Below are 15073 nucleotides of genomic sequence, written 5' to 3'. Positions count from 1 at the left end.
CTCTCGAAGGAGAGCAAATAGGTCGGAAAGATAAGAGAACAGAGATAAATATATTTAAGTGTACGTATTTTCTTAATTGAGAAGAAAGAGAGAGAAAGAAAGAAAAAAAAGAGACTCATCATCGTGTTATCGTCGTCAGTTAACGAGTTAATTAACGTCGCCATTGACTTTTTATTTATACGAATGTATTTTGTTATTTTTATTTTTATTTTTTGTTATTTTAGAAAGTATACACATAACTTTTTCTCTTTTTTTTTTTTTCTTTCAAGTTACACTTGCCTAATTTAATTTTCGTTATTTCGTTAAAAACAAACGGGAAAATCTTTAGCAAAAGTTAGATGCGAGAGAGTAGTAGTAGCAGCAGCAGCAGCAGGTAGGATAGACGTTCGGCGTCCTTTTATGTTACCTAATTAGGCTTGATACACGACTCCCATAAAGATCGTTTCTTCAATGCTGTATCTAGAAAATATAAGACCCGTAGGATTAACACAACTTGTATGTAATTGATTTTTTTATTTTATACTAGGGGTGCGTCCCTAGTATATATAATAATATTGCGATTATAAAGTGAGATATAAACTATCCTATCTTTCAAGTTGGATCAAACTGCACATAGTGTGTAAAATTTTATTCAAATCGGTTCACTAATTTAGGAGTCCATTGCGGACAAACTACGTGACACGTAATTTATATATATACTAAGATAAGATTACTGTTAACAATGTTAAATACTTGGCTAAACTCGTTCGCTGAACTTTCCGCAAAAGAATGAGAAGAATTCATCCATCCTCTATCTCTCAATGTCGGATAATTTTGCTCGTATCGGATTTTCTGTTCTAGAAAATAGAAGACGCGTTCGGAGAGCGTAAAATGAAGAGGAGAATAGAGTCCGATAGTTAGACCGTGTTGTTAAGAGAAATAGATAGATAGGTAGATAAATGATTGGTTTAAATAGATGGATAAATAAATAGATAGACGAACACAGATAGTGTATTAGAGTAAGAAAAAGAGAGAACAGAAGAAAGAGGATAGAAAAGTGAAGGGATAGAAGATAAAATAGGAGAGAAGGAAGAGGTGGTGGTAATCGGGGAGAAGGGTTAAGGAATGAACATGGTAATGAGCTGCGTTCGTAGGGACAAGCAGAGCGTGGCCGAGCAGGCCAGTGCACATCGTATTCGTGCCAAAGTCTCTCTCTCTCTCTCTCTCTCCGATGTGCATCTCGATCTCCTTGTAAATAAGACACGATCAAGTCCGCTAGTGGTTCCTTTTGCATTTACTATGTTAACAGTGTTTCCCAACCATTTTCAATTTACCTACCTCATTCATTCATTTATCATCTCAAACGTATTTTCCATTTGATTTTTATCAATAATTAAATGCTAGCACAGGAAGACAATCATTCAGGAAGTTTTGATTTTATAGGGAAATATGTTTTTTTTTTAATTTTTTTTTATACACGTACGTGCAGGATTTCGCTTAGAGTAGTACGTCAGAATATCGGAATCCGACACCGCCCACATCCTCTTTTTGAAAGGATCACATATTTTGTTTCCCACGTATCATCAGCAACATAGGTAGACCGTAACTAATGAAACTTAGGGACAAAAAATAATCGTCATTTTGTTCGTCAAGATAATATATTGGTAATATTTAAAAGAAGAGACACGTTAGGGAATTTGAAAAAGGTCCGATGATGCATCGTATTTCAAAATGAAAGATTATATCGTTCCCGGAGGATTTCTAGATCGTATTGATCGAAAGGTAAACTCGGTTGTTTTCCAAATCCGCCAGGTGTGTGTAGTCTCGCGAAACGGAGCACCAATCGCGAATCGTCGTGCGGTCGTCGTGGTTTGCCACGAATTCGATCTCTCATGTAGGATATCGATTTTCATAAATATGCGCGATCGTACGAACGAGAACTTCGAACCTTTTGTAAAAGTATTTTCACGTTGAAACAACAACCAACTTTGTTGCAATCAGGTGTTAGCCAAAGATTTTCAATAATTCAACTTTTAGTTTGATCCCATCTCAGAATAGAAAAAAAAAAGTAGTAGCCAGGTTTATAAACATAGCAATCTGTTTTGGAATGGTCGGAAGAGTAGTTTAAAAAAAAAAGTGGGTCTTCTCCAGAGAGCACAGTTCTTTTTCATCCTTCGTTGGGTTGCGTCGCATAAATTCTGACGCGCGTCCATGATCGTTAAACTGTAAGAAGAAACGGGTTTTGTCGGGCCGTAGGAGGAAGCCTGGCCGAGGCTTCCATTACCGTTGTAAGACTACGGCTCAGGGCCGTATTACGCAAGAGAGAGAAGGTCCGACGAACCTGACCGGCCCTTCCTTCGAGCAGCCCTTCCTTCGACCAGCAGGAACACGATCCCTTCCCATTCTTCGGAGACTCTCCAGGGGTATCCTAACACCAAGGATAACGCGATTAACACTCGATACATTTTATTACATTAACCACTCCCCCTGATCAAATCAACCCTCGCTCGTATCTTCTATTAAATGTTATTTATTTACTTATTTATTACATTTCCCATCATGATTCGCGAATAATTACTTTGGTATTAATGTTATTTGAAATTTTGCTAAAAGGGTTCAAACCAATCGAGTCGAAGTTAAAGAATGAAAGAAAGGAAGAAAGGTAGCATTAATCCGGATTGTTTTACCCTTCTTGGTCTCCCTCCATTACCGTTCAACCCTTTTCCCTTTTGGAGCTACAGGGAGAGTAGTCCTCTAAGAAGAATCCACGTGGGCATGAAAATGCACACGTGGTATGGTCGGTAAACATCGACGAAAAGAGGGGAAGCAGCTCACTTTTAGTCGAACTCTATGCAGACGACAGGATGGAACTGTGTGGGTGGAACTGAACTCAACTGCTCTTGTGCATTTGCAAAAGGGAAGTTGTATAGGGGGAAGGGAAGTGTGAAAGGGAAACGCGAAGGCTCGGTTGTGTCCGGGAAGTGGTCCAGTCATTTCACTATAAGATACGAGTTCACAATATATGCCTTTTTTCTTTTTCCATTTCTTTGTTTTGTTTTGTTTTGTTTTGTTTTGTTTTCTTCCATTTTATTTTCTTCCCTCATCTTGCATTCCACCACGCAGTATTGCATTGTCTTCTTCCTCCTCTTTTCTGTATTTTCTCTTCTACTTGTTGGCTTTTTTCCCCCGTTTAGATTATATTCTTCTTACAGCTTTATATTATTTATCTATTATTTTATCTCCAATTTATTTTTGCTTTTTAGGATTGTAAAGTTGTTCGCCGCGTGCTTGCGTGCTTGCGTGCGTGCGTGCGTTCGTACACGTGGATGTGGACGTTGTAAATTACAAATATTCTATAAGCAAAATTTTCTGAAGCTTTTTTCTTTATCAGATGAAATTGTAGTTAATTGGAAAGAACGATGACCTCGCATTTCGCAAGTCCAACGCACGAACATGAGTTTCAGTTCACGATCAATACGTAATTTCTCTCTCTATCCTTCTCTCTCTCTCTCTCTCTTTCTCTGACGAAGTTTTAGCCTTGCTTTGGAGCAACAACCCACCACCATCCACGTTACTTCCGGCACGAACGTTCAAGTCGCCAGGTAGTAGACTTTTCCGGTCTCTAATCGCCAACTACCCTCCCTCCCTCCCTTCTTTCCCTACCTTCCTAATCACCCATGGTTACATAAAAAAATCAACAAGCATTCTCTTGCATGTTCAATTGATCGGATGATCGAGGAGAGACTCGAACGAGGAATAAGATAATTGGTCTTTTGGGATTCGTACTTTAATATCCGGTTTTCTGATAAATGTATAATTATTTTTGTTTAACAACTGGTAACACGTTTCAAGTATTTTTTTTTTTTTTTTGTTATCTTTGCATATACCTAAAACTCTCACCCAATTCGTAAACCTTCCTATCTGGGTATGTGTGTGAATGCATGCGTGCCTCTACCCTCCATAGTCTTCTAAAAGTATTGCAGTTATTTCACAACCTTTTTGTTTCACTTCTAGCCTATCTATGAACTTTTGATCTATATTCTGTATTAAGAGAGAGAGAGAGAGAGAGAGAACTGAAGAAGGGTTACCGTTTTAGAAGAAGAACGCGGTAATGATCAGAGTAAATTCTGAATAGGGAGAAGAGAGTTAGTTGGATATATAGCAAAACTCGCATTATCCAATCGTCGGTAGTGCTCCGCGGACTGCGTTTATGGCGACCCTAAGTCGTGACCGATCCTTTGGTGGGAATCCGCCCTGAGATCGACTCTCATACGCCTCGAGGAATACTTTCCACCTCTTCTCTCTTTCTCTCTCTCTCTCTCTCTTTCTCTCAATGATTCCGTTAAGAGTCCATCTCTTTCTCTTTTTATCCTTTTCCTATACCTTGTGTATCCCTTTCTCCTTTTCCCACCTTCTTCTTGCAATCTTTACAGTCTACTAATGGACCACAGCAATGATCTTTTTGAATCCTGGATCGCTGTAACTAAAACTATGTCAGATTGTTTATTTGTTTCTATTATCTATCAACTAGGATGTTTTAACAGAGAGAGAGAGAGAGAGAGAGAGAGAGAGAGACGTATTTGGGTTAGTCTAATCTTTTAATCGTAAATTATAATTGATTGCTAATTTAATAAAAGATTAGTGTCACTTTTAAATAATTGGTTGTTTGATTTATAATAAATTCAAGAAATAATCTAAAATAAACAATTGAATGAGAATGAACCAGACAAGATATACTATCTTTATCTCTCTCTCTCTGTTTCCTTTGAGAATCAAGTACTCCCGAAATAGCTTGCTACTCGTGTTGTTGGTGAAGCTGATGGAAGAAAGAAGAAGAAGAAGAAGATGAAGAGGAGGATGAGGTGGTTGGGGAGGAACCATGAGACTTGAATCTCGGACGATGTCCTCTACTCCTTCTTCTGTACGAGACACAACTTAAATATTTGAAGGCTACAGTGCCCCTTTAAAAGAGACTCTTCTTCTTCTACTTCTTCTTAAATCTCATGTTTTCAAAGATGGTACATTATGAATGTACACGATGAAAAAGAAAGAAAGGAAGAAAGAAAGAAAGAAAGAAAAAAAGAGAAATATCATTCTCAGTCTTTTATATTTCGAAAATTTGCACAAAACTTTGCTTCCGAATAATTTTTGTCGATGAAACATTGTGAACGACATTTTAATGAATAATACGAATATTACAAACATGACACAAGAATTTTCTTCTAGATAATAAATTAATACTCTAACATATTCAGATGGTTGAAAACTTGTTTACGTGTGTATATTGGTGAATACAGGTGTGACGATGATGGGTCGTTTAAGAGAGTTACTACTGGACTACGCCTGACCAGAAGGCAATTAATATGCCAATTAGGATTGCAGAGTAGTGGGTACCAGGAGAGAGGCGTTTATGGCAATTAATGACAAAATTGAACGCATCGAATTGACCGGAAGTAACGTCGAATTTAGTTAGTCGATTGGGACAAATCGTGTTATCTCTCTCTCTTTCTCTCTCTCTCTCAACATTTTCCTCCTAACTTCGTATAATTTTCTAATTAAATGTGTGTTTGTTTTAAACAAAGGTAGAAAGAAATTTGGAAGCATGTGTGCTTGTGTTATTTGTTAGTTTGTTAGTTTGCGAAAGGCGAGGCTTCTGGCAACGAACGACTTGAATAAAAATAAAAAATAAAAAGAGAAGGAGTTAGCTTTGGTACCGGTCTTTCTATATTTTTCTCAGTTCTTTTTGATTATGTCTTACCGGTTTTCTGGACGGTCATAGCCACGCGTAACGGTTTGAGACGATCGACGTATCTTCCAACCGAGCAAGGTTCGTGCTCGTCAGACCGGTTCGCCATTTCTAAAGTAATTCTCCTTGTGTGTTCTGTGTTACGATTTTATAGAGTAGGACATACACGCACGCACACACACGCGCGGAACGTATATACGTCGGAATAGCAGCAGGTGTAACAACGCGAGAGTTTCATTTTAATTCCGTGTTTTATATACTTCATTGATAAACCGACCTCGTTAGATACGTCTTTTTATGTAAATACATTTATTCATTTCGAATTAAAATCATCATATGTTCATTCGATAGTTATGAATAAATTTCATCAACGTAGAAGTAAAAAAAGATAGAAAAAAACGAGAGTGTGAGATAAAACTGCAATTGAACGAGATTATAAAAGATTACAAGTAAATTTTACCCTCGAAGTCATCATTGTACAGGAGTGATACAAAAATTACGTTAGAATGATAAAAAAGCAAAAATTACAACGTTATAATCTTAATTTTGATGTATTACGAATATTATTCACGTTATACACATGCGCGACATTCGAAAAGTCATATAAACAACATTGAATAAAAGAATTTTGACAGAGGATAACGGGCCAGTTTGAAGGAGAATTTCGAGGAAGACGGTACTCCGATCATATACTCGGTGTTTTTAAACAACAATACACATTCCTTTCGATTAATTAACAATTATTTAATCATTCTAATACACTCTACTTACATCTTATCTTAATAAATATAAATTACGTGTCACGTTGTTCGTCCGCAATGGACTCCTAAACTACTGAACCGATTTTAATCAAATTTTTGCACAATGTGTGCAGTTTCATTCAACTTGAAAGATAGGATAGTTTATATAATTTTAATAGCTGACGGTATAAGGTAATTCGTTGCTGATTGTGAGCCACAGCAATGCGTGGCGGGGCGCACCCACCCCTATTTATGATAAAATACATGTGTTTTGACGTTTCATTTTAAGACTTCAATTTGACATCGAGATTGTTTAATTATTCCAATGATATTAACAGATACGTAGCTTGTATTTTGATTACTTGAAAATATATAGAATTTTTCCAAGCGTAAGTTTTATACGAATTAAACATAGAAGAAGAAGAAAAAGAAAAAAAATGTAGATTAAAAAATACGAGACGTTTATATTTCCTGTTTGAAAAACAAACGAGAAACATGAACGAACGCTTGTACACACACACTTATATATATATATATATAGAGGTGGTTAGGCAAAAAATAAAATTCTAATTTTCTCGACATTCTACTTCGTACTCTGAATCATATTTAACACGCCTCCTTGAACTCTACGGCTAATACAGTGGCGTGAAATTTGAAAGAATTGTGCCTAGCATTAAAGTCCCAGTAGAAATTAATTAACGCGTGTTCCAGGCTTATTATTATTATTATTATAATTATTATTATAATTATTATTATTACGATTATAATTATTCGTGTCAAAGTCCATGTGGTAAGATTCGCGAGGTAATTAATCAAACCGGAGGTCAGGAAGATCGAGTGAGTTATCTTCAGACAATATAAGTTCATTTTTCTTTCTTTCTTTCTTTCTTTCTTTCTTTCTTTCTTTTTCGAGAAGTAATGAGACACTTGACAGAACTACGACGACGACGACGACGACGTCTTACGCCAACGCTTTTAACAGTCTCCGTGCACTTGAACTTGCAATTATATCGTTATTACGGAATAATCGTCTAGCTTCCTCACTTTTTCATTTCCTATCTTTTCTATACCCCATGTACATACAATTAATAATATCACACAGAAATGATGTATCCATACATTATAAAAGACAATTTTGTAAGAAAAATTAGAAATAAAATAAATATAATAGGGGGTGTACGAGTTAGTTATGTATGCAACGTGCAACAATATCAAGACGATGGTTCATTGATTAACACCCGTTTTATTTAATCATCAAAGTCAAACAGCTTTAACCACGATTAACAGTTAGAGATGGGTTTTCCGATTAGAAAGAAAGAGAGAGAGAGAGAAAACTATTTGATAGTATAAGAGAGTTATTAAGGTAGTTTTTAAATTCTGTTGAAAGTGTTGAAGTCGTCTTTGTAGGAGTTTCTGAGTGGGATGAAACTGCTGGAGGATGTCATTGACCTGATGAAAAGGTCAGAAAGTACTACTAGATGGATAGATGCATACACCAGTTTTTAATGCAACACGTAAGGAAAGAAAAACGTGCGACTCTTCTCTCTCTCTCTCACCTCTTTTTGTTTCTTTTTTCGCAACGCGTGACTTATCGAGCCCAAGTATCGGCTCGAACGTGTCTTCTTTCCAACCCCCCTTTTTATTTCATTTTTTCTTCTTAACAAAGCTCTTCTATAAGCTCGTACAAGTCCTCCTCTCCTAGACATTTCGATTTTTACGTTACAATGAGACGAGAGGAAAAAGGAATGGAAAATTTGTTAAAAAGAAGAGTTAATATTTTGTTAAAATTAAATTAAAAAAAAAAAAAAATAATAAAAATAAACAAACTAGGCTAACGATCAGTACGAAGGATAATTCGAGATAGAAATTAGTCACATGTATTTGTATGGAGGTTTCATATCAATGAGTCATCGTCTCAGTCGAGGTTGAATCGTCAGAAAATTTTCTGGATTGCACACACACACACACACCGTGCATCCCAACTTTCGTTTCTCTTATCATTCTTTCTCTTTCATCAGAATTCACGCAGCTGTTTCTTTTTTTGTTACGTCAATGATGAAATGTAGAATACGATTGATGAGTTGCTGTTAATTTGGTCAACAAAGCAAAACAAAAACAAAAACCAAAAAAAAATGAATTAAAATAAAATTAAGTAATAATAAAAGAGAATTAAATAAGAAATAAAACGAAGTATTTCGTAAGCATTTTAAAAAATGACGAAACAATAACAATGACTCACATAAGTTTCTCATTTCATTTCATTAGTTGAGAAGTTTATCTCTGTAGCTCGTAAGGAGAAGGAGGGAAGGGTAGATAATAAATTAAACGAAGTAGTAGCAAGAGAGAAGTGCCGTAATTGATACCGTTCGTCTGATTAGAAAATAAGAGAACGCATTGGTCAATTTGCCGTGCTCAAAGAGAGAGAAAAAGAAAAAGAAAGACAGAGGGAGAGAGGGAGAGAGGGAGCATTGTTTCTTCAAGTCCTTCGGAAATTAACGAGTTCCTTATTGAGCAGAACTAACTTAGTTTATACTCGCTTTTACATGTCAGAGATTATTAGGGATTACGTTGAAATTGTTTGAAATTTAATAAATCATGTATAAATTAATATTTGTAACATTACAAAATACATCAAATGTACAATGAAGGTGTAATTAAAGTAACAATACTAATAGTTATTACATATATAAAATAATAAAGATATTATTTGATTAGTTTTGTTGTTTAGGGTGATGACACGCTTTCTCTTTCATTTAGATTTTTCTTTATTCTTTCCTTTTTTTTTTTCGGAGATCCAATTAGTGTTCCAGGATTAATTAAGTGGTGTAATTGTAACCGAAGTTTCGTCGAAGCGTGTGAGTAAGGCGTGAACGAGAAGAGAATGACTCATACGAGAGTACACTGGTGTGTTCAAAGAAAGAGAAAGAGAAAGAGAGAGAGAAAAAAATCGTATTTAGGAAGATCGAAGGAGAGAGAGACCATTTTGGATAGGACTCTCGTCGTCGTTGTCGTTGTCGTTGTCGTCGTGCACGACGAGCCCTCGAGAGTTGACGAAGGGCTAAGGGTAAAAGGGCGAAACACTAAGTTAGATAAGAGAAAATTGAGTGTGTATATCGTTCAAGTAAGAACGTTTCTCGTCCAATTAAAAACTCGATAGAATATATTATATGTCCAATTATAAAATGAAAAATCAACACTTTTGACAGTGTCACGTTGTTTGTCCGCAATGGATTTTTGAATTACTGAACCAATTTTAATCAAATTTTGCACACTGTATGCAGTTTTATCCAACCTGAAAGATAGGATAGTTTATATCATTCTAACAGATGGCGGTATAAGGTAATTCGTTGACTTAAAGAGACGTGTATATCGGACTGATTGTGAGCCACAGCAACGCGTAGCGGGGCACCCCTAGTTTTTTATATTATTGTTATTATCTTATGTAAAATTGTTTCCTCATTTTTATATTATATTTTTGTCTTTCTTGTTCTCCCGATAAAATCACGAAGAAACGGATCTGACAAAAGGAATCTTTGGACAATAGCGTCCTCGTTAAACGTACACTTAGTAAATACCTGCAGCAAGTAAGAGAGAGAGAGAGAGAGAAAGAAAGATACGCCTACACAGTAATCTGGACTTTTAACTTTTTCCATTTCTTTGCCACTAGAAAATGCCAGCCGGCGTCGCGTTGAAAGACTCGAGAAAAAAGAGAAATGGAATGAGTATAGTCTAGGGAGAGAAAAACAGAAAGAGACTATGGTTGATAGTGACAGTAAAAAAAAATAGAAAAAAAAAATAGTAGAAGGAGAAAAAGGAAACGGAAAGAGAGTGGTGGAACACACACACACATCTACACCTAGTCTTCTTACTGTATTGCTTTTTCTTTTGTCTCTTTTCCCAGCGAATAATCACGAATGCCACGGAAAAGCTTCAGCAATTGCTTCCTCCTCCCCCCATTCCCACCCTATCGTACAACCAACCCCTATCCCAATCCTCGTTTCCATTTCATACTCCTATCTTTATCTCATTCTCTCTTTCACTCATTATTACTGTTCGTGATAAAAAAAAAAAAAAGGTATAACAAAAAGGAATTCATACCTTTTAAGCGTTTTCTTCGGCTTAGTTTTATTTTAACCTTTCGTCTAATTAAGATCTTCCCCTCTCTCTCTCTCTCTCTCTCTCTCTCTCTCTCTCTTTCTTTTATAATTGAGTGTATTTCCTTTTATAATGTTGGAGACAAAACACTAGTCATTGAAACTCGTGCTATGCGGAACTACGAAGTACACACGGTCAAAAGTACTCATTTGATTTTTCAAAATCAATTAATTTATTCTCCTGACAATTGAATTTACAACTCTGTACTTGTCATTTTATTATCTTTAAAAAATAATGCAGTATTTTTTTTGGTGCTTTTTTTTTATAGATAAAAATTGAAAATGAAATATTTGCATGATAAAAAGAAAAATATCTTTGTAAAAAAAATGAGATGGCAAAAAGAGAGAAAATATTTGATTAGGTATCTTTTATTCTTTTTTTACATTTTTTTTTTTTGTGTTTGTTCGTAACGTCTTTGACACTGATCAAAGACTCTTTTACTTTTGAACGATATGCACGCCAGCCAACAACCATTTTCCACTAGCACTACCCACCACCACCACCACCTCCCTTTTATCACCGTCGTCGTGTATAAATATATTCAGGGTGGTGCTCGTTCCAGCTCAGACATTTCTTAAATAAACCCGAGCTCAAGACGAATAGAAATAAGGTCTTCTTCTTCTTCTTCTTCTTCTTTCTTTTTTTTTAGTTCGTCAAACTTAAAGGGAGAAAAGATTCACTTCCGGAATTTTTCAGGATTTCCTTCGGTCCCTTTTTTTTTATTTTTTCGGACGGATTTTTCTTTGAAAAAAAAAAAAAAAGAAAAAATCCTTCTCATACAGACTTGTCGAACCTATTTTTTTTTCTATTTGAAGAAACCAAACGAAAGTATTTTTTGGTGGTTTTGTTTTATTTTCTTTTCTTTTCTTGTCTTTTTTTTTGTTGGAAATAAGATCTTCGAGGTTCTGGTTTTTGAAGAGAGTCGAAAGACGATGGTTGTTGCTGCCATCGCGTTCGTTCGTTCGTTCGTTCGTTCGTTCGTTCGTTCGTTCACTCTTTATAAATAGAAACTTAAAATTGTCAGTGGTGTCAGGGCTCATTCTTGATCTATGTGAATAGATCCTCTAATTCACGATCCTTTCGTTCCTGTTCGTATTTCCTGTTGTTACTAAATATAAACACTCCTTGTAGTTACCTTGTAATAATAATTATTAAAAATAGGATTACAAGATAAAACCCTTTACACTTGATTATATAACAGTTGATTTACCTTGTAACTGATTCTGATGACTTTTTTTGTTTCAGATCAAAGAAGATATCGATCATGCATCAGGATTAACATTCTTTGACCTATCTTCAAGGTAAGCTGATTGACATCGATGTATTCGAATGTGTTCGAATCTTTCCAACTTTTTTTATCCATCCAATTATTAGACAAAAATGTCTTCCGCAATGTTGCACTTAGATCAAGTAAATTAGTCGAATAATTTCTCATTAAGTCTTGGTAATAATTTAACGAGATAATTTGTGCATTAGCAATTCTGGAATTTGTCCTTAACGATGCTAAATCATTCTATTTACGTTGACTCTATCCAATCTCATCAACCAACACAGCATTAAAAGCCAAGATGGATAGAACGTTACGTTTTAATCGAAAGACCCTAGGCATTAATTCTGGGTGGGCAAGTAATCGTGAAAGCCACGACAAGGTCATCAATGCAATGAGATCCTATCGATGTAGTTAGCCTCAGCCTCGATCAAACTAGTCGATCTAGTTTTTACTTACATTTTTTCTTTTTCTTTTTCTTTTTCTTTTTTTGGTCCTATTTCTTTACCTGATATTCAAATAATTTATTCAGAAAGTTGTTAGCTTCAATTATTATCGTTCGATCTTCAAAGTAAGAATAAAAACAGAGATAAAGTAAAGGGGAATGTCTTGTGAGACATTTAAACAACGTACATTGCATTGTTAGACCAGTGTCATCTTGCGAACGAAGACAGTCACATTTCAAGGTCGCATAATTTTGCCCGTTCTGGAAAGGAATGCAATAACGGGTTCCCCTGACTCATCCCAGAATTCTCTCCTACACAGTTGAATCATCCAACACTTGCCAACCGTGTTGTTAACTCAATCTAACGTGTAAATACTTACTTAAGGAATTCATCGAGTTAATTAAACTACGACACTTTCTATATGCATTTCCAGTTGATTTTGAGCAAATCAATAATCAGCTTTTCTGTTATTCCTGGAACGTGTATTTAAACATCAAATCAATAAACAAATTAACTGTAGAAACAAAAATTGCAAGTAGTGAAATACAATAGCATTATGTGTTATCAATCAGAGTTAGACAATTCTGTTCGGCGTGGTATATAAGAAGAGAGTACATAAATCCCCTCCTACGATCCGAGGAGAGTAACCACATATATATATAGAGTAGCGTAGTCAGCTGTGCGAAGGTCAGGGTCGCTTTGAAGCAATACTATCCGAGGGGTTGCAATCGATGCACGATGCTGCTGCTGCTGCTGCTGCTGCTGCTGCTGCACCCTTCTCAACTACAGTTACCATAGTAACCACCATCTCTCCTGACCTATTGCTGAAGCCAGAATACGAAAGGGAGGGGCATACTCTCTCTCTCTCTCTCTTTCACCCCCTCTTTCAATAATTTTTTTATTCAGAAAATTTATATTAAAAAATTTCAATAAAATATTACGTAAAGGTTCCCACCCAAGCTGTTGCTAACAAAATATTACAATTTATTTCAATATAAATTATTGAAAATTGTAATATTAATTATTGATCAAATGGATCGTCGATTTATTTACTTATGTAATATATATACAGTAATCTATGTATACATATGTACTCTCCCCCTCTTTCTCTCTCACTTATTCCCCATTTCTTTCTCACTCATTGATACCTCCTCTATCTTTCTCCTACTCCGTCATATCCCGTTTCTCTCTTGCTCTTGCATTTACAGTATCTGTATATACCTACATACATACATATATATATCTACATTGGAGATAGTAAGAGAGAGGGAGGGAATACGTTCAGCTGCTTCCGCAACGATCAGCACGTTCCTGTCTTCTCATCGTCGACGAGTCTTTCTCTTTTATCTCGAGTTCATCGTGCATCTTTACATACACACACACAAAAATAAGAAAAAAGGGAGAGAGAGAAAGAGAGAGAGAGAAAGTTATTAACATCTTAGAAAAAAATGATGTGACGTTTGTGTTTCGTGTCAGTGCATTTGTGCTAGTGCATTAATTACTTCAAAGTGTTATTAACATTACGATGACATTTTTCTACACCTTTTTTCATACGCTCCTTCCGTAACCAATGAATTACTTCCTCCAATTAAACGAGCGACCTTGAATCTTGACACTACCGCATCAACGAGAGCAAAGTTTTTATTGAATAAACTTCAACGGGGTCCTATATATATATATACATATATATAATAACTTCTCATTCAATTTGTATTAATTGCAACTAACCCTCAAAAATGTTCACTGTATTATTTTGTTGCGAATTAAAATTCATTGAAAAATTCAACTGCATCGGATAAGAGTGCGGGAGGGAGGGAGGATGTAAGGGTCGGTCAAGGTCGAGTGGTTGGTCCAGATCGATAACACCGGAAGTAACGACGTTTTTCTTCATCCGTGAAATGTTTTACGCAGTTTGAATTGAAATCATCGAGTACCTACACTTCGAACGATCTATTACAGATTAATATAAATAAATGATTGAATAAATAATCGATTGAAATAAATTTGAATTATTATTAAAAATCGATCAAAGATGGATGGATGGAAGAGTTGGAAAGCACGGGACAATTCGTTCATAACGAATTGGTATCAACGTGTACGAGAATCTTACGTAGCCGTTTGGTTCTTCGGAATGTTTCAGAGTGGCAGAATGTCAACTGCAAGTAATAGTGGGACAGGGGGAGGTGGAAGTAATAGTGGAGGAGGAGGAGGTGGAGGAGGAAGTAGTGGTGGAAGTGTTAGTGGCGCTTTAAGTTTAATGGGTTGCGTCAGAGAGGCTTCTCCTCCTCCTCAAAATCATCATCATTATCATCACTATCATCATCATCAGCAACAACAACAGCAACAACAACAACAACAACAACAAGGCCGTGGACTTGGCATTGGGGATTTTTCTTCGAACAGTAGTGTCGACCCTTTACCCAAAGGTTTGTTCGTATTTTATTGTTTGTTGTACAGTGTCTGATTGTAAAAATGTATAGATTTGATCATCAAGTCGATTGTTTGAGAATTACATTCGACTATTATTCGACTATTCTTATCCACGGATTTGGCCATGACCCACTTTCACGATTTCTCTATCCTTTTCTCTTTCTCTTTTTCTTCTCTCACTCTCCTTCGGTTCAAAGAGAATTTCAATCCAAGTTAACGCCATGGGATATAATTTTCTGCTAAAACGCATCCACGCGTTCGGCTAATTTCTCTCAGCACTGACTGACTGACAGTACATAAACACACATGT

The 15073-nt window shown here is 35.9% G+C and overlaps 1 protein-coding gene and 1 long non-coding RNA gene across 8 annotated transcripts in view; one reads left to right on the top strand and one right to left on the bottom strand.

The window, feature by feature from the left end:
- The window catches only part of LOC107070363 (uncharacterized), a 37245-nt gene that overhangs the window by 4165 nt on the left and 18007 nt on the right, over window positions 1-15073 (top strand). Inside the window, exons 2-3 of one of the 3 annotated variants that reach the window (XM_089176087.1) lie at window positions 11866-11921; window positions 14474-14759. In XM_089176087.1, the coding sequence (XP_089032213.1) occupies window positions 14483-14759 (277 nt within the window). In that variant the 5' untranslated portion in view covers window positions 11866-11921; window positions 14474-14482. Of the gene's footprint in view, window positions 1-11865; window positions 11922-14169; window positions 14760-15073 lie in introns of those variants that run through there. The other 2 variants (XM_015328478.2, XM_015328479.2) reach the window with 2 other exon arrangements.
- Window positions 11368-13382, bottom strand: LOC107070366 (uncharacterized). 5 transcript variants are annotated; one of them, XR_016177797.1, is made up of 5 exons: window positions 12881-13382; window positions 12713-12806; window positions 12521-12644; window positions 11831-12395; window positions 11368-11728 (listed from the first exon to the last, which is right to left on the bottom strand). It is a non-coding gene; the product is annotated as an uncharacterized LOC107070366 (long non-coding RNA). The 5 variants fall into 5 exon arrangements; XR_016177794.1 differs by having other exon boundaries at window positions 12713-13382; XR_016177796.1 differs by having other exon boundaries at window positions 12521-12806.

The sequence above is a fragment of the Polistes dominula genome, unplaced genomic scaffold (assembly GCF_049000335.1).
Source record: "Polistes dominula isolate Pdom_NZ unplaced genomic scaffold, Pdom_raw_medaka contig_21, whole genome shotgun sequence".
Lineage (NCBI taxonomy): Eukaryota > Metazoa > Arthropoda > Insecta > Hymenoptera > Vespidae > Polistes > Polistes dominula.
Note: the sequence above shows the minus strand (reverse complement) of the source record. Positions and strands in the feature narration are given on the sequence as shown.